This window comes from Papilio xuthus, unplaced genomic scaffold, assembly GCF_000836235.2.
Source record: "Papilio xuthus unplaced genomic scaffold, Pxut_1.1 DF826949.1, whole genome shotgun sequence".
Classification (NCBI taxonomy): Eukaryota; Metazoa; Arthropoda; class Insecta; order Lepidoptera; family Papilionidae; genus Papilio; species Papilio xuthus.
In genome coordinates, this window is record NW_013531700.1 from 1,547,457 (window position 1) to 1,574,288 (window position 26,832).

The following is a 26,832-nucleotide window of genomic DNA, read 5'->3' on the forward strand; positions in this document are numbered from 1 at the left end:
GTGGTGAAATACCATCTCTATATTAGGATTTTATATTGTTTGAATAATTAATAGGAAGTCTCTAGATTTTTATCTTACTTATCTTATTAAATATATTAAAGAAAGTCGTGTTGGTTACACTATTTATAATTCAAGAACGGCTTTACCGATATGGCTGAAAATTGGTGAGGAGATAGCTCAGAGCCAGGAGATGGACATAGGATACTATTTTTTTTTCGAATTTATGCCTTGAAGAGCTGCTTTTTATTTAACTTACTAATATTATAAATGCGAATGTTTGGATGGATGTGATGTGGATGGATGGATGGGTGTTTGAAGATATCTCTAGAACGACTGAACAGATCTCGATTAAATTTGGCATACGTATACTGTCTAACATAGTCTGAAATACATAGGCTACACTAATAAAGTTTTTTATATATCCACGCGGACGGAGTCGCGTGCGGCAGCTAGTAATATAAACGCGAATGTTTAGATGGATGGATGTTTGTTTGAAGGTATCTTCGGAACGGCTTGACGGTTCTAACTGACATTTGACACTGATGTAGAACATAGTCTGGAAGAACACATAAGCTACTAATTATGCTTTTTTAAATTCCGCACGGACGGAGTCGCGGGCGATAGCTAGAGTATGAAGTATACTGAAAATTTAATTTAAAAAATTAAGTGTATCTTTGTATATCCGTACTTTATTTGTCTTTGGTTTGATAATCAAAGCAAGTATTTGATTTGTAAAATGCTGACAAATATTTATATTAGAATCTCATGTTTCGCAGACCATACAAGTTTTATATAGCATTAGAATGTCTTCGCTTCGTTTTATACCAAAACATCTGCGAGCAATTTAATCAATACGATATCAGCGGAATTTTACACGAGATGACGTCATCCGAGCAACTATTATTTCTTTAATGACTAATCTAATCGTATTACGTACAAGTCTCCGGATTTCATACATTCCACAACACAAGTGATTACAACATAATATTGGCTTTTAGATATAATAATAAAATAAAAATGTCCTATTTTTTACAAAATCAAATCTAAATGTTTTTAAAACATCAATTGCAAAATAAAAATTTTGAAAAAAATTGCATTAACGTCAATAGCCTAATGGTTAAGGTTACGGATTTCCGATCACGAGATCGGGGGTTCGAATCCCGCCATTCGACTATTAAACCATATCCTAGCACAAGCATAGAGCTTAGTTGGAATGGTAAAAGAAATATTAGTAAATTTACAAAAAAACATCTGCTAATATTAAAAAAAAATGGTTCCGGTAAATCAAATTGACTCATTACTCTAGCTTTTGCCCTTAACTTCGTCCGCGCGGTATTATCAAAACTTAATATGTAGCCTGTCTTCTTCCAGACATCGAGATTCGTTGAGACGCTCTGGTGATACCAACAAACAAAAAAACGAGCAGCGGGAACACCAAGGCGTTCAACGACGCCCATGGACATCAGCAATATCAGAGGAACCGCAGATAAGTTACCGGCCTTTGAGACGGTCGCTTCTTGAAGGACACCAAGATTGGCAGAAAACATACATTCTAAAGGTTTAACAACATATTACCATTTACTCTATTAGATAAGTAACTTAGTACCAAGAGTAACTTATGAGAAATTCTTTGTTTAACGTAATTTGTATAGTCTGAAAGAGTTGTAGTATCTCAGTGTTTATTTGTAAACAGGACCCACGAGTCGATAGTACAACTTTTTAGCATCAAGGTTAACTTCAGTTTATTTTACGTAATAACCGACTTTGAGTATATTCAATGAATGGTATAAGAGGATTAATTTGATTTCAATTGTTTTACATGTCTTTTTATTGCAACCGAAGTGATATCGCTATTGAAGGTAGGATGTTACGGATCCTGCCTTTACTGTTGCGTATACTAAATACGAGGCAAATTTCTAGGCAAGAGATAGTTGAATGAGCTAAGAGAACACATAAACAAATTCAGATACATCAACAGTTATATTAACATCTAATAACCTGTAAACCAATCAAACTTCATGATGTTAGGAAGAAAATCCGTAAATGTGGCAGTGTAACCCAACACTAGCCTTACTAAAATATCGACGTTTGTGTCCCCTCACTATTCATTCTGACACTGAACTTTATAACGAAAACTTGTCATTCGCGCCAAAGGATTTTCACTAATAATGTCTAAAAATAATTACATATGTAAATCAAAATACATTGGTAAATAGCGGTATTTGAACCCAGGACCTACAGATTGCAAGTCAAGTGCTTAACCTCTGAGCCACGGACGCTCTGTTTTGTTTATAAGTCTGTTATAAAAATCATATTCAGCTTATTAATTATGTATTTAATCGGTATGCGAAGCTTTTCCGTCCGAATCTAAACTGCGGTGTCCACGATATCTAGTACGCACGGCTAATCTCTTGTCGCGTTATTTTCCTGTCCCACTTGAGTTAAAGTAAACCATATGTGTACGGAATAAGATAGACATTAGTATGCAGAGATAGAGATAATGTAATCAGCTTTACTGGTACGCTATGGAATTTTACCAAGTCCACGAAATTCCGGCCCCGGCTTGTGCTGAGTAAGGGGGAATATTTTGCATATTTTTTTGCTGATGACAAAAACTAATTCTTGTCTTTCTTATTCTGTTAATAAAGTATGATAAAAACATTTTTATTGATGTGTTTTAGCAGTGGAAACGCTCGTCATATTGTAAACTTAAAATTGTGAAAGTAGAAAGGTTTTTTGTGACCGTATTAGTAACAACACAGACCGACAAAACTTTTGAATTACAATACAAAATTATTTAATGATATAACTGACCAATTACGTGTTATGCGATGTTAAAACCATTGTATATACAGTCAAAGAATTAAATTCGCTTCCCACTTAAGATCGATCGTACAACAAACTGTCATCGTAAGAGCTATAATACTTAGCACTTACCAATTAATAATGGATGATGAATCCAGATATACATGTTAAGATGGATAGATGTTTGTTAGAAGGTGTCTCCAGAACATCTTCATATTGCTGTATAATCACACTGTAATTTGACACACATGTATCGTACAAGAGCACATAGGCTACTTATTAAGTTTTTTTTAAGAAAGCTAGTACGTTGCTATAAGTTTTCGACCTGATTGAATGAGCGTCTAGAGTACGAGATAATGGGTAGGAAATAAATTTCCTCGACTGTACGAGGAAATATTTACATTAGCCACGTAATAAGGTATCGCGTGATGTTATATTGACCTAAGCGTTTTGGAATGTAAAACAACCGAATACAAAGTGAACCGGAGTACAAAATCCTGTTATACGGAACTATTGAGTGGACCGCGCTACTCAGAAATATAAATTAGTGTGTGCCTATATTAGCCATGCAGGCGATGTGTTGAAAAACATTCGCCAACGAATATCCGTTACGCATATTCCCGAATACGATTTTATCTTTTTTTTATATTTCAATTCGATAATTAAAATATCACAGGTCTCGAGTCACAGTTTTAGTCTCTGTCACTAGTGGGGTAGACAGGACTAGAGTCTAGTAGAGTTTTAGTGTTCTAGATAATACATCCTGATTTAAACTATTTCGGCAATAAAGTTGTATTTCAAATAAATTAATTTGCAACATTAAAAATTCATCAAGCAACAGTTAAAGGTTCAGCTCTTGCTACTAGACTGCTTGGTGGAAATACAAGCGATGGACTGGCAGGAGAAGGCGCAAAATAGGCGACTTTAGCGATCTCTTGTGTCGGAGGCCAAAACCCACTTTGGGATGCGCCAGAGGAGTAAGTAAGTAACAGTTAGAAGTTACTTTTTAACCTTTTTATGATTGTCACTAATCTGATAGACATGATTCTTTTTTTATTATATTTCGCATATCATACGGGTCCTTTCGTCATCTAGTTTAACAGGGTGAAAGGTCAGATATACTGTGAGCTATTTAACGCGACTTTTTCCATAAGTTATCGATCAAGTCAAGCGGTAAACGTAGGTTATCTTCATAGAAGAGATGTCATGGGTCACGAGATCGCTCAGCATTTGGTATGATGGGTGTCGAATTCGACTTTGATATTAGAGTAACTTGAAATATTTTAATTTATTTATCATTCATTTATTATCTCCGAGCCCCTCGGTGGGGACGTATAGTGAGCTGATGATGATGATGATGATGATTTAGCATTCTATATGGATGTTTGTAAGATGTCGCTGTAATAGCTCAACGTATCTCAATGAAATTTGGCATAGATGTAGCACATAGTCTGGAAGAACACATAGGCTAATAATTAAGTATTTTTTTAATTTCACGTGGAGGGTGTCGTAGGCGACAGCCAGTATATTTGTTATAGATATTTTGGCAATTGATTTTCAATTCAATCAAAGTAATAAACCATGTAACCTTGCTTTAATTAGAAATACTTTTATAGAATATATAAAACAAGTATATTTATTTCCTATTTTTAAAGGGACAAAGTATTAAGACTTTGAAAGGGACATACACTAGCGTCAACTCTCCCAAACATTAAGAAATACAATAAGAAGACTAGATAAGACTTACATGACAGAATTCTTTGTAAAATCAAGACAAATCCGGGAGTTAAGTCAGAGTTCTTGCCTACACTAAACGCCAAGATAACGGGACAGCGGAGTGCGAACTTGCAAACGCGTGACGTGTTTACCTAACACTCTATAATACCGCGTGCGCGACGCAAATATATTCTGTCAATATCATTGTGCATATATTTTGTACACGATAAAATCTTTTGATATTACTAAGAATGTCTAATACAGGATACAGATTGTATTGTTTCAAATAAATTCGCATTACCGAAACGTTGACATGAAACATGAGCCTAGAATTCCTAATAAAATGGACCCTTGAATTTGTATACTATAATAATAACTAGTTAGACTAGTAGTCCCGGAGGCCTAATTTAGTCCTCTTTCGCTTCCCACCCTTTTTCTTATAAAGAAAGGATAGTAAGTGAAAGTGAACTTTCCGGATGAGAGGATGCATGGGAAGGGAAAATATTTTCTTTCTGTGCATCCTCTCCTCCGTCGATTAAAGGTAGACAACGCATATGCAATTGCGTATGTCTATGGGCAACGGTCACTTCGCTATTTCAGCGCTTTCTGGTGGCCACTCGCTCGTTTGCTACCTTATGATATAAAAAAAATAGTTTAGTAACAAATTCCAGTGTCAGAATCGTTAGTGACGGGACATAAACGTCGACATTTTAGTAAGGCTAGTGTTGTGCCAGTACGACAGCACAGTATCGCATTTTCTTCCTAACAGTTGACAGTAAAGTACCGTCAGTCAAATGCTCTATATGAATATTTTTGGTTATATACAGGATGACGTTAAAACTATCTTAACATCAAGTGACGATAAAGAAAAGGCTAAGTTACTCAAGTGTTCATTGTCCTAGAAAAAGTAAAGCATTAACAAACAGAAATGAAGCCGTGTAAGTTTAACATAATAATGTAAGACTCTTTTACTTTTTAATTTTTATTATTGAATCATGGCTGTAATTTTTCCTTTCCAAAAAATATTTTATTATTATTGTTATTTGATTGTAAATCTGTTTAATTTTTGTAAACTGTAGTTATACTGTTTTTAAATACTAATCAAAGAAGTTCATCTGTCCTTATCGTATCCTGTATCAAGGGTTGGCGCAACAGTTTTAGTCCTGCAGATAGTTCTGTTATTCAATTCAATCGTCACTAAATTGTAAACTATGAACTAATCTTCTTAATCTGTGATAATAAATTAGTTTTGTTGTAATTTGTAATTAGATTTTAACTTTGTGTATGACATATTAAAAATTGTTTTGTAAAGATCACGCACACAGAAAACTGAGTTGAAAGAGAGGTCAGCACAGCTTCGTAGTACAAAACTATGAACCTCTTACGATATTAATTTAACATATCTCCACGCTCAGTCTCATTTGGATACAATATTCGAGCACTTATATGTTATCAGCTGTTATCAGTACCATCACATTCCATCGCTATCTCTCGGGGAGACCGCGCATTGCTTGCCTACATTGCAGATAGCCTAACGATATGTTATCTTATGAATTTTAATTACTATTCGGAAATTCACATCGCACTAAGGCCCTTCATATATAAAGCAATGTAATTCGTCGAATCTAATCATAGAGATTAAAAGCGCACATATCGACATTTTTATGTCTCATGGCCAAAAACAATCGCTTTCACCCTATTTGTCAAGATCGTCGTGAGAAGTCGCTGCAATTTTCAAGAAGGAGGATTGAATCAGTTGACCTGTAGTGGCAATTTCTCTACTGACCGAATAGACGATTCACGTCGACTATTCAATGTTGTTGGTACAAAACGGCGTGTAAAACGATTCTGGCGACGCAACCGTATAACATTAATATTAACTATTCGAAATATGAAGAAGTATAGCTCAAAATATATGAAGACATAAGAATCATATCACGGTAATTTAAATCCTGAAAGTAACACGTAAACAAGTAAAACTAATTAAACCACAATATCATGATATAGTATGAGTTGTGCTTACCTCGAGAGCCTCCTGTGCGGTATGGAGGTACTCCCTCAGCATAGCCTCCTGGATGCTCAGCCATTCTAACCTCGGGTCTTCTATCTGCGTCACCTCTGTTAACAAAACACATTCTATGATCAGAAAATTATAATATTATTATATAGTACTAAAATATCGTTCTTCTAATTTTAAATATTAATACATAAGTAAATTCTACAACCTCGTAGCCGAAAAGCTCTACAAATATATTTTGTCATTTTTCTAACTCTCTTTGGAATTACTAAGATTCCGTTCAGACCAGAGTAGAGTTTTTAGCTCAAAAAATATGCTTTAGAAGAGTAAAACCACATTTCATTTTATTTTCCACGTCTTTTTTACGCTGGCTGTTAATAAGAAATAACATGCAAAGTAAAATTGAACCTTGACTCAATCGTATAAGACTCAAATTTATTTATAACAAAAAATCTGTTCAAATTTATAAGAACTAAATTGCAGATTAGGTGAAATATAACGATTACCGGAAAAAGGTTATTCCACTAAATATTTTTGATTATATGCTCAACTATATATCGCTAGTGGAAATAAGTTTAATACATAAACATTACATAACTACAGACAGGTGAGCCTTGAATGGCTTCGTTTGAAAGTTAATCGCTCGCACTCGTACGATACTTCACTAAAATACACAATAAACAAATATAAATATATCTTATTTAACTGATAATATAAATGCGAATGTTTGAATGCATGTTTGTTAGAACGTATCTTTAGAACGGCTGTAAGGATGTCGCGGAAATTTGACATAGATGTAGAGAAACACGTTGGCTACTAATTAAGATTTTTTCGAAATCCGCGCAGACGCTGTCGAGAGCGAAAGCTAGTAAAGATATAACTAATATATAGATATAAGAATAATCTTAATATGAATTAAAAATTCTGTGTCAGTATTCCAAAAAAAACCATTTCGTTCAACAATTTCTTTCATAATTAAACAATTATTTTCCTTGTACATTTCTTCGTATATTGCGTCTAAAATAAACAGACGTTATCAAAAAAAAATCCCATGTTATCATTGCATATATTTGCTACCGGTGATTCGTCAATCAATAAAGCCTTATCGATGACGTATGAGAAACATGTTTCTATCAATGTGTACGTATAATGTTTCTACAATTGTACGTATGTTTACTCGATCAGGTGATTCGTGATAAGGCTATCTGACGTATTGCTTTTTAGTTTCGCAATTTATTTCTACATATATATTGGGGTTAGCACGAATATTTGTGTCAATCGCTTTCGTATCGTCATCGACAAATATGTCAAAATTAGTGTCATTTTTGGTGTATATCGCTTGATAGTGTACTCAAATTTAAATACAAATTTTGTCGCTGACGATACTATGGTCACAAATTTTTGTGTTAGACCTACAGGATGTTACAAAATGGTATGTACGATGAATTATAAATAAGTTTTACCAATTATTTTATTATTTAGTTCCACTAATACTAGGGTGTTAGAAATTATTTTTTAATAAAATAGACGAGCTCTAAAATGTTGCATTCCTGAAATAACAACTAAAACGTCTCACATTTTTCGCTCCAGATTGTATAATCAAGGGTGCATTAAAATGCTGCATAATCTAGCAATGAGTAAGTCGAACTAGTGTCCAATCAAAGGGGTTCCCGAGCACAGCTGCACATCAACCAGCATTCGAGAGCCGCGTGATATCCAAAGTACGACGATCTTTCAATTATCGTTCGTTCCAATTCCTATGTAGCAAGGCCAGCGTCCCGATCACACTGGCCACTCGATTAGACAATACCGCAATTGATTTAGACACGTTACAAGGGTGAAGGTCGGAACGCCACTCATCACTTGGTTACATGACACTATCCAAACTATATTGTTACATATTGCCATCCCTTAATTAATCTTAGACAAAATATAGCCTAAAAATATTAACACAAACGTCACGGCAGTTTTATGGTGACATCAATATTTTTGTTTGTGTATCTTAATTTTTTTCGTAAATACTTAGAATCATTATGGCTAAGCTACATCGAATATTAGCTATCGCCCACTCTAAATTTTACTATCGTATGTGTACTTCCAGCCTATGTTCAACATCTATGCCAAATTTCAGCGAGATCCATTCAGCCGAAGATACCTTCTAACAAATAAACATCCATCCATCCAAACATTCGCATTTATAATATTTAATATAGTAGTCACTTACTAAAAATCTTAGGTTATTTTTTTAATATGAATTTACTAAAAATAACTTGATTATAATGGAAAAAATATAATCAAGGAAGTGACACAACCAGGACGTAACAACGTGTCTGCCTTAACAATTCCAACAGGAAACGGAACAAATCAAAAACAATACTAAACAATATTAGAATAACAATTTGAAGTGCATTAAAGCATCAGACCATGTTTTGGATTGATGGATGTTTGTTTTTAGGTATATCCAGAACGGCTGCATTGATCTTGCATAGATGTAGAACATAGTCTAGACGAATACATAGGCATATTTTTTTTATAACACCGCGCGGACCGAATACGAGCAACAGCTGCTTATTTTTAAGATTGAGAAATAAATAAAATTAGACTTTGTTCTTTTTTGCCTTGCTATTCGACGACGGAGTCGTGGGCGACAGCTAGTATTATATTTATCATAGTTAATGAATTGTAGGTAAATTTCCTTATATCCAAGTTGTGTTTAAAACGAAATTCTTTAGAAATATTCCCAACGCAAAGAGCCCTAAAATAAAAGCTAGCCAGGGTTAAAGCTTATAAATATTGCGGCCGTATGCAGAAAATAGGTATAGGGGAGATCGCATACCACGATAGTGCACGTGGATGTTATAAACAAGATGAACAAATGGAGAAGGCATCTCAAAAGCTTATAAAATATTAGCTGCCCCCGACTCGCGTAATTAAAAAAAGACCAATATTTGTGATAAAAACTACCCTATCTCCCAAGTAGTACCAAAATACAGATGCTCACAAATTTTGATAGAAATCGGTTCAGTAGTTTCTAAGTTTACCGCGACCATATATTATGACACGAATCTTTTATATAATATATACGATATATTTCTTTCACCATAACATATAAGGATCAAAAATAATAAATAATAAATGTCGTAATGACAACTAAGATACGAACTAAGTTTTTTTTTTTTTTTAATTTGAATAAGTCAGCACTTGACCACAATCCCACTTGATGTTAAGTTATGCGAATGAGGATACGTGCTAGCTTAGTTAATTCCTAAGTAACGGATAAGCTACAAAATCGTCTAAATAATATGATTATTCCAGTAACGACTCTTTGCATTAGTGATTAATAATTACTTATCCATGGTTGATCATCGTAAATGGCTTTTTAAAACATGGCCGCGCGACGCATCCATCACTAGGTTTTACGCGAGAATTACGGACGCCATTACGAAAATGGCGGGCTTTTATTTTTATGTGCGATCATAAATCTTATCTTAAAGTATTTTTGTCAAATAATTCTATTAAACTATAATAACTCATAGGTTCTATGAAACTGTGAAAGGTTGCTATTTAAAATATCTCTAACTAGACCAACCGTCGCACTCATAAACATTTAATGGTCCTTTAGCGTTTAATTATGAGATTTCTACTAGATGTGTATGTTAAGATAACTATAAAGAAACGCTATCTGAAAGTAAAACAATAAAATGGAATAAAAATATAATAAAATTCTGGTCAGGACTATAAATACAATGCGAACCCCAATTTTTTTTTTAATTTTTGTATTTTTAACTGGCAAAGGCTTAATTTTTTTTAGTAATAAATATAGATAATAAATTGTTATATAGATAAAAAAATCGTCATTATATTCTAATAAAATAGTAAAAAATAAATATGTTTAGGCATAGGCATAAATTAGATTTATATTACATTCTACACTCGTTAGTACCTGCGTTGATTCCTAATTAGTTAGGCTAGGCAGGTTAATTTATTAGACACTAAGAAACGCCTAAGGCTAAGATCATTAAATATCCTTGATTCATTGTAATTGACTAGGATAAAACATGTATCGTAAACCAAGGTTTTCCACTGACGAAACATGTATAGAGGTAACACTCGACATGTTTAAAGGGCATGACAATTTAATTAGCTATTTTTGGTCTACTTTTCAATACATAGCTTGTACGCGCGACTCTGTCGGCGCGATATGAAAAAACCTCATTTTTAGCTTATGTGTTCTCAGCTTATGTTTTACATCTATGCCAAACTTCAGCGAGATATACGCAGACGTTCTGTAGCTACCTTCTAACAAACATCCATCCAAACATTCGCATTTATAATATTAGTAAAATTATTAAAATAGCACAGGTAACTTATGAATTTAGTTAGAACAGAGTAAGGAGACAATTTACTTAAGTCGTGTTCGCTTTTAAATTAAAATATCTTAAGCGTAATCAGTTAAATGTAATGGAACAATTTATATAAGCAAGTCCGCGGCTCGCCGGACCGAATTTATAATGCAAACGAATTGAACAAGCACACCTTAACGAGTTTACATTTTATTCATAGATTTTCATTAGGAAAATGGTAATTGAATATGTACTAAAATTACTTGTTTTCTAAAAAAAACTTTAGTATTATTTCTAGCTTTCAAAGTTTTATCGACTCTCATTATTCTCGTCATGAGAGTTTTAATATCTCCAAAACGGCTTAACACATCTCGATGAATTTTGTCATAGATGTAGAACAAAGCCTTGAACAACACATATGCTACTAACATTTTTAATTCCCCAAGTAAACCATAAAAGGGAAGAAGGAAAAACTCTAACTATGGTATAATTGTAGATGAAGTAGATTGTAGAACAAAATCAAAATGATAAGCGCCGATAATTGACAAGACGATATCGCCAATTCAAGAGGACTAACAAGCATTGGACACCCGCTGTTACGAATCACATTTAAAAACATGCCTCAAGAGTACGCAACATAAATAATGCAACACTTAAGTACAAAAAGCCAGTAAAATACTAAATAATAGTTTGCTATAAAATACAAAAAAAGATAAAAAGTGTTCAAAAAAAACAAACAAATTTGAATCTGGAAAGAAATTTCTCAATTCCTGATTAAAAAAAGTTTAATAATTATAAAATAAAAAAAATCTTTTAAGCCAGTATCACCATCCTTTAAAAAAAAAAAAGTAAAAAAAAAAAACAGAAAAGCGTTGCGTATAAATAATGCATCGGAATGCGAGTGTCGTGCGAAACGCGCGTGAACCCACAGGCACCGTTATTCGCACGTGGAACATTGCTATGGAATTGCACTTAAAATCAATTTAATACAAATACAAGGATATTTTTTTTAATATAATAAGGTGGCAAACGAGCGAGCGGCCACCTGAAATCGCTGAAATAGCGAAGTGACCGTTACCCATAGACATACGCAATTGCGTATGCGTTGCCTACCTTTAATCGACGGATGCAGAGAAAGAAAATGTTTTCCCTTTCCATGCATCCTCTCATCCGGAAAGTCCAGTTCCACTACCCATCGTTTCCTTATAAGAAAAAGGGTGGGAAGGGAAGGTATAAATAAAATAATTCGGATGTACGATCACACAATGTGTACAGTAGAAAGCTTCTAAAGTTAAAAAAATATATTAACATTCACATGAAGTCAACTCCTTTTTGACGTCTACATCGAAGACTGGATTTGAGATACTTTTTCCTTCAACCAATCAATATTGATAACCCACAAGCGTACATCGTATACGAGACTCGATTGGAATGGAATATGGATTTAAACAATTTAGTTATAAGACGATGTAAAGACCGAATAAATACAGACTAGTCACTTATTAAAGTAGTTTTTTAATGTAAGAAAAAAATGCCATTGACCTCAAATAATAACAAAAAAAATCGAAGAAATAAGATAATGAAAAACATGATAAGATATCGTATACAAATTCCATTGCTCTTTGTATCAACTAATAGTCGATACATGTATTTTTGTGTTGAAGTTTCATGTCATGAAAATAAATTATCACCAACTTAAGTTTATCCCTATGGAGGGTCGGTACATTATGTACTACTCCTCCATACATCTCTATCAGCCGTCATATCCGAATTCAACCCCTTCCTACGCATGTCTTCTTTCACACAATCCATCCATACTTTCTTTAATCTTCCTTTACCTTTGTATCCATTCAAATTCAATCTCATAAAAACAAATGATTAAGGATTTTTTTTAAAATTTAACTCCAGATCTTCAAATTAAAAGCTATTAAGCATTACGTAACGACTCATAAGAACCGAGCAGAAATAATAATTTCTAAGAGTAGTCATAAATCAAAGGCATAGGAAACCTGAAAACAAAGCCAAAGCTGAAGCAAATACGAGGTTCCAATCTTATCAAAGCACTTAATGATCGAGTAATATGACATTGTGCTCATGTATTCATACTAGCTGTGGCCGCGACTTCGTCCGCATGAAATCTGAGCCGCGTGTCTTTGAGCTTCTCGCGGTACTGGACAGTACTTGGACATTGCAATATTACTTTATTTAAAAAAAAAAAGAATTTTTCTGAAATAAATGTACACATTACTCCTTATTACATCAACTACCTATAAATAAAAGTTCCATCAAAATCACTCCAACCAATTCGAAGATTAACCGAAACAGACAGACAAAAATTGTAAAAAATGTTGTTTTGGTGTACGTACCGTATATATATTCATATATATGTAGTAAACAACGGTAATTGCAATATTACAAACAGACACTCCAACTTTATTAGTATATATATATAATAGATAAAACTTTTCACATATCTTATCTTATCTTAAATGCTTTAAATTTTTTCGAGTACTTAAATAAATTGATCGTTAAAGTTATATTTAAATCGCATTAACGATTCGAAAAAAGTCCGAATTCAAATCTCAGTATTGAATTTGAAAAGGTCATAAAATTAAACATTGATTAACTTTTTCTGAACCTGAATATATTTGAAAAGGCGTCTTTGGCGGCATTTTATGTTAACGATAAATTATTAACAAAATTTAAATAATCATACTAGGCAAATTATAAACTGACTACCTGACGCCCGCGAGACGCGTAATAAAAAAATATTTAATTAGTAGCCTATGTGTTCTTCCAGACTATATTCTACATCTATGTCAATTTTCAGCGAGATCCATACAGCCGTTCTGGAGACAAACATCCATCCATCCAAACATTCGCGCTTATAATATTAGTAAGATAAGATTTCTGATAATTACCGTTGGTTTCTGAGACCAAAAACTTTGTATAAAACATATCGTCATACCTGTTATTATCTTTGACAAAAGAGATAACAGTATGTTTTAAACGGGGAATTTGGTCTCAGAAACCCACAGTTTAATAACCCGAATTTCTACTAATACTTTGACATCTATTAATACGTCCATCTTTAGCATTCTTGTAACATAATAAACGTCTCTTTTAATATGAAATAAAGCAATATTTCAAATAAAAAAAACATTCTACGATCCGATCATTAGACGTTCTATTCACGTACATAGCAACGACAAATCTGTATTCAAAATGGTACAAGTAGCGCCATCTATAGTCCGACAATCGACACTTGCAGCATCTATCTTGATCGCATCTGGATTACAAAATACAGAACCGTAGTATACCTAGGCATTCTACCAGGTAGACATGAATCAAGCTATTAAATAATTCATAGGACTTATAACTAAAGCATTGAAATCCTTCATACGCCCCCCGCGAGGTGCATTTTACACCCGCCATGTTGAATCTATCTAGCATAAATAAAATTCAATGCGTCTACAAAACAATGCGTCGCTGGCTCAGTTCAAGCACTTGACTTGCAATCTGCAGGTCCTGGGTTCGAATCCAGCCATATACCAATGTGTTTTTCGATTTCCGATTTACATATGTACATTTATCCGTCGTTCTTACGGTGAAGGAAAACATCATGATGCAACCTGCACATATTTGATATGAAATTCAAAGATATGTGTGAAGTCAACCAACCCGCACTTGGCCAGCGTGGTTGACTGCCATAGTCAACTAATTACCCTTAACTTAGGGTAGGCTCCGAAGCCCCTCGGTGGGGACGAATAGTGAGCTGATGATGAAATTATACATAAAAAGTTCTTACTTTTCTACCTTTAAATCTTTTAACAAAAATATATGTTCATATTATAGGCTTAAAAAGCAATTGAAAGTTTTTAAAAAAAAATTGTGTGACGAGTAGTTACTGCCTTGAGGCATTTACAGCTTCACCGGACTTGAAATAGCCGAGCGCAGATGGTACTTAGCCTAAACCTCGTTTATGTTGTAAAAATAAAGGCATTATTTATCTACTAAGTTTTTAACTATTAGGACAGTACCATGGATTTCTTTTATCCTTTTTATTTCTAAGAATATGAAAGGGATGACGATACATCGTTCGCAAATCATTGTGCGTTGCTCTTTCATTGACAATGCTCAGGATACGCTTGTCTTTTGGACTATTTATAGCTTGCAATTGAAACTAATCAGTGAAAGTTATTATTAGAAAGGAATGTCAACACAAAGCAATTGTGGTGAAGATTCAATTAGATTGCGTGCCTAAAGTCTTACGTTACTTACGTCTTATAGACATATATAGATTAGACGAAACAAACGCAGCGTTGCAGATAGACATACAGACAGACATATTTTTTTTTAATTGGTTTTTCGTTAACACTTTCGCAAGTACATCATGATACAATATGATTTTTTTTTTACATACAATCACTCCAATTTTAATTAAATATATACATGATAAGAAATATCAATGATCTATTTAGTAAGATTTATTTACTCAGCTTAAAATTGAGTTCTGCGTTCAGCCTAGTTTCTAGCTTTCGTGTCTTTCAGTTGCTACTGTTTTCCCCTACCAAACTGTACAAAAACATATCTTTTTGTACACATATTGACAACATCCTATGTATTCTTATGCCATTCAAAAACAAATGACGATTTGCAGTGTGATTGTGTTTTATTTTACAATAGTAAAAATATAAATTGGCTTACGATTGAGATGGTTGATGTAGTACGGCCCAATCTGAGGGTCGTATGCCTCCTCCCAGCCGAGAGGCAATTCATTGCCGATACAATCCGCGAACGATTGTGGCTTTGTATATCTGAAACAAGCATAATATATTTTATTACTATGTAAACATATATTACTAATATTATAAATGTAAGTTTAGATGGATGGATGGATGGATGAATGTATCTCCGGGACGCGTGAACGGATTTTCATGAAATTTGGCATAGATTTAGAATATAGTCTGGAAGAACACATAGGCTACTTATTTTATTTTAATTCCGCGCGGACGGAGTCACCGGCGACAGCTAGTACAACTATAAGGAATGAAGAAAAAGATTTCAAAAATTCTCTGGAAGGGATACACATGGCGATATCCAATATTGATCTTCAATGGAAATTGTAACTACCGAAAGCGCGGCGTCCATTTCAGGGCACGATCGAGGTGAGGGGATAGTTAGGGTTGTCAACCGTGATATAGTAAAATATTCGAATGAAAATGTATTACACATTAAACGTATCTGACCTTGGGTTTCTGACATTAAAATCTATGTATAAAATATATTGTCAACCCTGTAATTATCTTTAACAAAACAGAGATAAAAATAATATGTTTTAAACGGGGATTTTGGTCTCAGAAACCAAGTTAGATTGAATGGTTACAATGATAGAGGAACACTGAAGAGAGTATGAATGAAAATTATATGTGTAAGGGAGTGAATTCAGAAATTACTTCTGATAGAGGTGTATAGAATAGTAACTGCTACTACCATGCCGACCCTCTATAGGGAGCGGCGAGTTGATGATGATGACATCTTATATTGCGTAATTCCTTTATGTACCTATTACAGTTTTATGGCTAACCTAAACGTCTTGTTTTATTTTAATTATATATTAAACACACATGCTAACACATTTACTGCATAATGTGCGAAATTTCAGAACGAAATCCCAGTAAATTTCTAAACACAATAAATAAATAATACTAGGAACATTGGAAGCCATTTCATCGACAAACCAAAGATTTTATATAATTCTTGATAATTATTTCATATTCGTAAAAAAAAACTAATATAAAGATGGCAACCCTAAGCATAGAGGACGCGTGCGTGTGCGCATCCAAAGCATACCGGGAGAGCGAGACGGGGCGAAACAAGCTCCAAGTGCGAACGAGACGGTCGCATGTTACAATGTTACCGCGGCAACTGAACGGCAAAACCAGTCCTGTCAGCGGGACGTCAAGAGGAGTCGAGTTCTCGGAAACGGTGACCCGTGTCACGGAATCCCTAGTCACGCACACATACACATCAGACGCACACTAATAAATCGTAAGTGTACTAGTGACAATGTTTTTATATTGCAATCATTATTTTATAAAATTACAACAGCTTGAAACATAGTATCGAATCATCTTACTAATATTATAAATGCGAATGTTTGGATGGATGTTTGTTTTAATGTATCTCGAGAACGACTGTATGGATCTCGCTAAAATTTGACATATATGTAGAACATAATGAGAAAGAACTCATAGACTACTAATTAAGTTTGTTTTTAATACCGCGCGGACGCAATCGCGGGCGACAACTAATATTAAAATACTGTATAACTGAAATTTTAAAGAATTTTACTTATAGTATAAAGATAATCTGTTCTTTGCCTTATTGTGGAAAAAGACTCTACTTCTATTCCAATACATAGTACAAATATATATTAGGTTTCAAATATAATTGAAGGTCAATTGAAGATTAAAGCCAATTCTAATACTAACGAGAAATATACGTTTAAATTAGTATGCATTAATAAAAACAGTTCTAGTACCTATGACATATTCACGGCTTTATTTGTGTCAAATACTTAGTCGGAATTACCCCTTAATACATTAAAATATCAAAAGTATGTCTTGCAGTATTGCAGAATTGTAAAATAGCACGGGGCGGGCAACGCACTGTGATCAGTAGCCACAAATAGACGTGGAGTTGCTACCCGTCTTATATTATTTCTTGCATATATGACGTTCAAGGTATTGCTTAATTATATAAGCATAATAACATTGAAATTATATGTATATAAAGTCCATTTCCACTGACATAACACATGACAAAAATGTCACCTTTCTTTTTCTTTTCGAACAAAGATATCGACATAATTCGTAAATGTTTTTAAGTTGATATAAAGTTTAAATAGATCACTAACTGTGGATTTCCGAGTCCAAAAGCTACACTAGTAGTTTCTAGTTTTATACAGATATTGGTCAGAAACTATTGGTACATTTAAATTTAAAAATATCAAATCAAAGTCGAACAAAACTCTTATAATAATTAAAATCAGTATGAATAATTTTAATTAATCGTATAATTTTTTCATTAAAACAGTGTAATTATATCTTATATTACTTAACATATCGCTAGATTGCTTAAAAACTATATAGATAAATAATAAATTACGCAAATACATAGGTATCGAGAAGGTGTTACTGTTTCAAAACTCCGATTGCCAAATCCCGGGTTACAATGTGTTTGGTGCCACGCAGTCTCAACGCAACACCGACGTTCTAAAAATATCATACCGGGCAAATATTTTAAACCCGGCAACCCGTTTGATGCATTCCCTCGGGATTCTAAGCTCTCTTGCAGTATGAAACGTATTTGAAAAAAATGTCATAATAAAATCTGACATTTGATTCGAACGGCTACGTAATAGTCAAATACGAATATGTCTATCGTATAAGTTTTATCTTAAAACAATAGAAACTTTAAAAGAATCTAGCAAATAGTAAGTAAGGAAAGCAAGATAAAGAAAATCATTTCGGGTCATGTTAAACATCAGAACCAAAGTAGTCTTACTAATCCTAGTAATACTAATATTAATAAATGCGAATGTTTAGATGGATGTTTGTTTGAAGGTGTCTCCACAACCACTGTATGGATCTCGCTGAAATTGGCATAGATGTTAAGCATAGTCTGGAAGAACACATAAGCTACTTATTAAGTTTTTTCCAATACTGCGCCGAAATGGGCGGGGGCGACAAATAAACTTGTGAATTAACAAATTTAATAACATTTCTATCTTGTGAAGATATTCATCCATTCTTTCTATATATTCAATAGCCTAATGGTTAAGGATACGGATTTCCGATCACGAGGTCGGGTGTTCAAATCCCGCCATTCGTCTATTGTCGTAAACCATATCCTAGCACAAGCATAGAGCTTAGTTGGAATGGTAAAAGAAATATTAGTAAATTTACAAAAAATCTGCTAACATTTCTAATAAAAAGAAATTACACCTTGTATTGAAATGATGTCATATCAAGCTCATTAAATACGCGAGTATTCCGTTCTAGTTTGAAACAAAGAGTACGGCCCGCTTCGGATTGGATGGCCGAAAAAGGAAACGCAACGTTAGGGGTCAACGCAGTTTCCTCTCGCATTCCAAATCGCTTACACGAAACGATCGCGCCAAATAACACTTCGAAGAATTTATAAAAATATATAGATTATAAATAGATTTAAACACACATCTCATAAACATTAACTTAATATGCGTGCGCAAGTTTCACGGAAAACAAATAACACTTTTTTTAAGGAAAATGGTAAATCGGAATTCGCATAAATTAACTACCAGATAATATATGCTTTTAAAAACACAAATTATATTCGATACAGCATTTACAGAGTTTATGCTTAAGTTTTATCATTTAATTAAGAACGGAACATTCTTAGGAACGTTCGGAAAATACAGGTCATTGTGCAGACAAAATAATGATGCATTTCTTTCCAAATAATCTTATTATACTAATATTATAAATGCGAATGTTTAGATGGATGTTTGTTTGATGATCTCGAAAACGGATTCATAGATCTCGATGAAATTTAGCAAAGAGGTAGTTTGGAAGAGCATAAGCTAATTACGGAGTTGCGACAGCTGCCCTGTAATAACATAGAATCCTACTCGACGTATACACGATATTTTTATACGAAAAAACACTAATAAAAATTCATCTAAAGATGGACAGTCTGACTAGTTTTGTTTTTAATATCTGGCCTTAACAATTCGCCGTGTACAAGTGATGTGACACCGACGTCACGTTATTCGATCATTGACAAACGACATTCCGGAGTCGAGTGCCGACAGAATGCGGCTGAGGCGCGTCACTAGTTTATCAAGGTCTCGCGATATATGCGACGAAACATGTAAATCAATATGCTTATTACCGAAACATTCACATAAATAATCAAATTAAATAAAACTGTCTACACAGTCACACTTTAATAGTAGATTTCTGAGACCGTACTCCCGGTTTAAAACATTATTGTATATTTTTTGTCAAATATAATATTTATTTATTTAGGAATGCCAAAAAAATATGTTACATACTTTACTTAGTACATAGGTTACATGATAAAGAGTAAGCTAAAACATATTTCAATTACAGGCAAACACAACATTCGTGTAAATAAAGAAAGTACTAGAGAAAAAAAAACTATAAATAATATTGAACTTACATACATATAAAGAGTTTGAAATCAATACACGGTTACAATCAATGAATTAATTCTTAAACACATATTTAAATTTAAGTAAAACAATAAAATAAATATTATAATATGTTTTATACAGAGATTTTGATTTCAGAAACCATCTAAATCGTTTAGGATTAGGTCACAAGAAAATCGCCTAAATGCAATAAACAATGGTTACTTAGAGGTTATGTTATAAAAATGTGTATTACCGGAATATTTTAGAACTAACCAAGTATAAACGAGTGATAAAATATTCCGGGGTTTACTAACCCATGAAAAATATTACCATATCCAAATTATGAAAACAAAAATCAACAGCATTAAAAATATAACAAAATTATAGACATACGTACATCGTATAATCAGGATTCCGTGTGATTCACTGCATACCGAGCTCCTTTGTCATATGACAAGTAACAACTCAATACAAAGTTATGGTCAACTCAATACACTATTATATTAAGCAAGCAATAAAAAATAGGTTATAAACATTAACACTCACAGTGAAATTATTGTAAGAGCGTTCCTCAGTATAGATTAAGTATAAAACTACATTCTAGTACTAGCTTTTGACCGCGACTCCATCCACGCGGAATTAAAAGAAAATTGAATAAGTAGCCTATGCTTCCAGACTATGTTCTGCATCTATTTTATCGAGATATTTTAAGGAGTTCTGGAGATACCTTCTAACAAACATCTATCCATCCATCTAAATATTTGCATTTATAATACTAGCTGTCGCCCGTGACTCCGCCCGTGTAGTACCAACAAACTAACAGCGTTAAGACAAAGTACATAACTGCAATAGATTAATATGAATTGTATTTAATATTTCAAAACACATGTTGCGGTAACGATAACAAAATTAACAAAGACTTTATAAAACACTTTATGTTGAGTTTGATAAATGACTGAACGGTTGTTTGATTAATCCATTGTCTAACAACTGGTACTTGCATACAATTCGCATATATATATATATATATGCGAAGATTAAAAAACATATCTTAATATACCACAATAATTATTAACATTTTACTAATAAGAAATCTTACTATTACTATTAATATAAATGCGAATGTTTGGATTAATGTATAGATGGATGGATGTTTGTTAGAAGGTATCTCAAGAACGGCTGCATAGATGTCGCTGAAATTTGGCACAAATATAGAACATAATCTGAAATGATAGGCTACTAAGTTTTGGTATTCAACGCGGTCGGAGTCTCTGGTGACAGTAAGTACTATATTAAAACACAAGACATAAGAATGTTTTATACTATCATGAGATTTGTATTAGAGAATTAGAGATTAATAAGAAAAAAGTTTTTATAATTCAAATGTCTTGGAACTGAAAGCCCACGATAAACATTCCAGATAAATACGGAACCCTAAAAATCAATGAATAAAAGTGAAAAGTAAAAAAAAAGGTTAGGAACTTATAAAATTATATGGCCTACTACTACTAATAGTGTTTAAATTCCAATTTTTTAATCCTATTTAATTTATCGATTAAAAATTCGAATCGATTTAACGATTCATTTGATTGGCTCGTAAGACGGGTACATACAGGAAAAAAAAATTCTCAGTCGACTCATTGAATCCATTCACGAAACAATGGCCGTGGTATTTGGTGGTCAACAATGTTTCGCAGAAGTCAGTCGCGTCCCATTCATTCGGTCTCCATTGGATAGCATTGATATTGTCATGTATGGGGACCGTGTTTTAACCTCACTTTCCGGTCTAAAGGCGACTTCGAATAACAAACAGAACTCTGTCTGGATATTAACGACGATTGTCAATTCAAAGATGTGTTAATGTCGTTGTAATTTAATAAAAGTAGATTTTCATTGCTGTAATAAGTCTAAAATACCTTCTGTTCTGTTTGACAGTTGATTTGAAAGCCTACTAGCGTAATCAGAAAAACTAGACGCAGGAATACCTTTATAATTGTAATACAAAATTATTTTATAAGTTGAACTAATCTAGAACAATCTTCATTACTGTATTTCGTTGTTGAACCATGTATATATATATATACATGGTTCAAATTATAATGGTTAGTAAAACAAATGATATCAAAAGTTTTAAATTACTTTTTTTTATTTTATGACCTGGTAACATAGACCTTTAGGTCATATCTTATTTGGTTTTTAAATTACAAAGTCTTTCGCGTAGAGATCAAGTACAGTTTTTCTAAATCTTTAAATATACTAGTTTTCGTTATAATTTACACTATGTTAAGTGCAAAATTAACATTCTGATAAAGACGTGGCATAATGGTCAGAACCTTTGCCTTTTTTGTCATAAAAAAAATGTAAAGTAAAGAGAATGCGCGGGAAGTGTTACCGAGATGTAGTTGCGAAGAATGCTCAATGAAATATTATCGTAAATAATGTACCTATGTACAACACTATTTTTAGTATAAGGATTTTATTTGTATGTCTGTCTACAAGCTTGATACGTAAATATATTATAAAATAGAATTTAACTTGGCCAATGTCTATCGAATGATCAGTACTACAGGTGGTTGGTTTGCATTCCGCAACGCTTACGTTCTAGAGATTTTACTGCGTTTGTATTTCGTATTCTATTACCTAAAGAATAAGGTACATTTTAGTTTAGATTTGTGTTGTAATGGACGCATGGTTCGCCCACGCCGGCTGCGCCTGTCGTTACATTATCAAGGATTTGCGGACCTAAGCCTTTTTGATACTAGACGTGACCGAATGATTTATAAATCAAACACCAAAATATGGCGTGGTTTAAAAACGGTCTTGATCCTTGATTTATTTGCGAATAACGAGTATAAAAACGCTACAATTTATTTCTACATATACAGTATGTTACATTTGAGAGTTGTAATCGATAAATGCTCCAAATAGAATATAAGTAATTTCATATAATGACAGGGAAGACAGAATACAGGGACTTAGAAACAGTTCAAGTACTAAAAACAATTTACACTGACTAATGCTTGGAAAACAAAAAAGGAACAATAAGTTTATATTTCCTTAATAGACGTGTTTCTAATAAATTAAATTCGAAATTTAAAACGGAAAACCCTTCTTAATATCGACAGCCAGTAGCCAATGATAACGGTTTTGCTAAAATTATAAGGAGCTAAATTCGTAAAGAGAAACGAGTTCCCGATTGAAATATAATTAACTCTTATTTTTAGAGTATTGGGGTTAATTATGCAATATTAAACCTTATCAGTATCTATCATAAAGGATATTTAATTACTATTACGGATGCAGGATGGAATAGACATGGAAATGAAATTAATGCCGAAGATGTAAACTAAGATTAAGTTGTCGAGTTGTTGAAAGATTAGTAAAGTGGCTGTCAACAGAGACTTCGTTAGCGCGGAATTAAAAGAAATTGGTAGCCCATGTGTTCTTCCAGGTTATGTTCTACATCTATGTCAAATTTCAGCGAGATCCATGCTGCCGTTGTAGACATATCTTCTAACAAACATCCACCGATCCATCCGTCGAAACTTTCGCATTTATAATATTGGTAAGATGTATGTAATGGAACAAAAACTAGTAATACTATTTCAAATCGATTCATTACTTATGGAGTTTACTTGACACAAACAAACGAACGTTATTGGCAAAGACCGAAGGAATGACGCACTAAAAATTACGAGGTCCGATAACTCCTTAAAACTGGTGTGAATACTTTATCTTTCAATCGCCATCTAAAGAGGTTGTTAATAACAAAATTAATTTTTATTAGACGTTTTCAAGTCGAGTAGCGGTAAAACGGTCCCAGTCGCCTAGCGGATTTGATTCGTACATTTTTATATAAACCTTTAAATATAAGATGTTAAGTAGTCAGCATTCCTTCGTCGCCGTCTGGCCGCCGTCCGATCAATCTTATGCAAATTAATAAGACGTCTGTTTAGTTCTAAATGTGCACGTAGTCTAAAGATGTACAGATAATATTTTAAATATGTTTATCTGGTAGATAAATATTTTAGGTTATATTTTTTGCATGTAACATTGTGTTTAATTCTATGTTAAATAGCAGAAAGAACGTAGGATATACCTTTTTATTGGTTAAGATTACGATATTTTTGATAGGAAAAGACGATACTGTGATGTGATTAAAAATATTATTATGACTATTTAAAACTAGTCTGCGATTTCCACAAGAAAATGTTAATTATAAGGGAATTAAAAATTATGTTCAATAGATGGCACTGTACATATATTTAGAAAAATCTGTGCAATACTGCAATTATTTTAAACTAGCTATCGCCCGTGACTCCTTGCGCACATACCAAAAAACCCAATAAGTAGCCTATTTGTTCTTCCAGACTACATTCTACATCAATGCCCAAAATTTCAGCGAGATGCTGTTCTGGAGATACCTTCAAACAAACATCCATCCATCAATACATTTATAATATTAGTGTGAAGTAAGATTTTCTCCTATAGAACCAAAATGTTACCAATGTACATTTAAGGGGGTAGTTATTTGAAGGCAACTGCGAGCAAAATCGCGGTCATAACTTGTATTACGTGCCAGCCATCTCCCGCTAGTCGCTAGCCGCATGCCATAGTCGTACGATTCATCGACATACCATATTCGGCAATACTAATCACGCAGAAATTCTACCAGCCATACCAAACACCGCTATGTCGACACAGCATATATTATAAAATTATAATTATTATACGTACAACAAAAAGATTAATATCTTGTCATCAAAGATACTAAAGCTTTGTGCTAAACATCTATTTTGTAAAATGACGCCTTATCAACGGGATTATTAATTATAATTTGTTGAAATTCCGTTAAAACTGAATATTTTTCAATAATAAACACTGATTTCAGTTTACACAGGCACATCTACGCATACATACTGTTTGGTTTCAATAATTCGGTACACTTCTGATTCTTAAACTGATATTAATTTCATATGATAGATATTACCGTGAGTTTCTGAGACCAAAATCTGTACAAAATATCGTTATCCCTGTCATTATCTTTGATAAAACAGAGATAACAATAGTTTAAACGGAGGTTTCGATATCAAAAACTCAAATGCAAAATAACCTTAATGTTTGAGAAATGTAGAAATTAATTCAAATCGCAATAAACGTATAAGCGTAGATATAGCTGTTAAATGAAACGCGACAAAAATAGCTCAGGCAATGAAAAATCATTAACGTATGAGTAAACAATAAATATGACGGCACATAGATAACAAAGGAATGTTACTCTCGATTAAAAACAAGACCAGCTTTATCAGCGCATAGATAATGTAGCGCTACACGCTTTATTATATTCTAATTTTACGTTTTTAATTTCAAATAAAACGCGATATATTTCAACATAGACAAACTGCATTAACATAAACTCGTAAAAAAAAATTTAGACAAATAAAAATATAAGGTATCTTTAATAAATATTATAATTTCACTTTATCCGACAATTTTCATAAAATAACTGAATATTTTTAAAAAGAGTAATGGCCGCCATGGAATTTGACGTTTCTCTGTTGTCTTGTCCTGTGGCGATTCAATTCATATAATTCCCCGTTATATCATAGGACCAAATACAGTCAAACTGACTTCCTGTTTTTTTATTAATTAATTTAGATTTTTTATTTTTATATATCTTAAAAAATAATGACTATAAATCTTTCCTTTCCTAAGCTTTCTAAATTATATTTAAACGAAATATTAAATTGCAATCTTTAAAAACTATCCGTATATATTTAAATTTTTTAATGTCCACCCGCGTCGAACATGTTCCAAATAGATTTAAAAATCGATAAATCAGTGTTGTGAGTACATCGTCCGAATACTTAATGAGCGATCGTTAAATTTAAAATCGATTATACATCGAATACAAACAATACGGCACATTGATTAGCATAGGAATCAAAATAAATGGACACAAGTCGTCTGGGCGCGATCGTCAAGGCCAGCTTTATCTGAGAGGAATGCGTACAGTAAACAATGTTAGACGATATTTCGCCTCAAACCGCGCCCAGAGCTTGGTCATTGCGTATTTTATAACTTTGTGCCAGAAATTCATTACTTGGAATTATTTTACATGCTTAGTAATATCACAATTTTTACACATTGAAACTTGCTTGGAAAGTGAATTAAAATAATTAAACGAAGTAATCCAAAAGAATGAGCACATTTTCCTTTCAGCTGGATATTATGGAATAAACTATGGTCTAGTACATTCCACAATCTTTCTTATATTATGATATGCGAATATTTGGTTGGATAGATGGATATTTGTTACTAAGTATCTACAGAACTGTGAAACGGATCTATCGACAGCGAGTCATACGTAATTTTTTCTATTATAACTTCTCTATATAAATCTTGTATTTAAGTCACATCCACGTATCAGCAAATAGGTTGACATTTTACAGAGTTTTATCAACAAATTCCGTACACATCCTCTGTAAAATAATTCGTATAAATACATCGATGGCACATAAAAGAGCTATGAAAATACGAACCATTTAAAGTCAGAATACATTCAGAGTGCAACAACTGCGTAATAAAATAGTTAAATTTATTATTGAATGTGTCAATTAATTCCCATTACAAACGCAAATGGATTCCTTTAGGAGTCAAGAAACGTTGTAAAATGCAGCCCTTTAGCGTCACGCATCGGGTAACATTGTGCGTGGGAAGTATCTACTGCACTTTACACACATACTTGG

At 33.1% G+C, this 26,832-nt stretch overlaps 1 protein-coding gene across 1 annotated transcript in view; it reads right to left on the reverse strand.

Moving 5' to 3' along the window:
- The window catches only part of kibra (WW and C2 domain containing protein kibra), a 70,571-nt gene that overhangs the window by 39,900 nt on the left and 3,839 nt on the right, over positions 1–26,832 (reverse strand). The window contains exons 2-3 of the mRNA XM_013316131.1: positions 15,589–15,698; positions 6,545–6,639 (exon numbers count right to left, since the gene is read on the reverse strand). Coding sequence (XP_013171585.1) covers positions 6,545–6,639; positions 15,589–15,698 — 205 coding nt within the window. The remainder of the gene's footprint in view (positions 1–6,544; positions 6,640–15,588; positions 15,699–26,832) is intronic.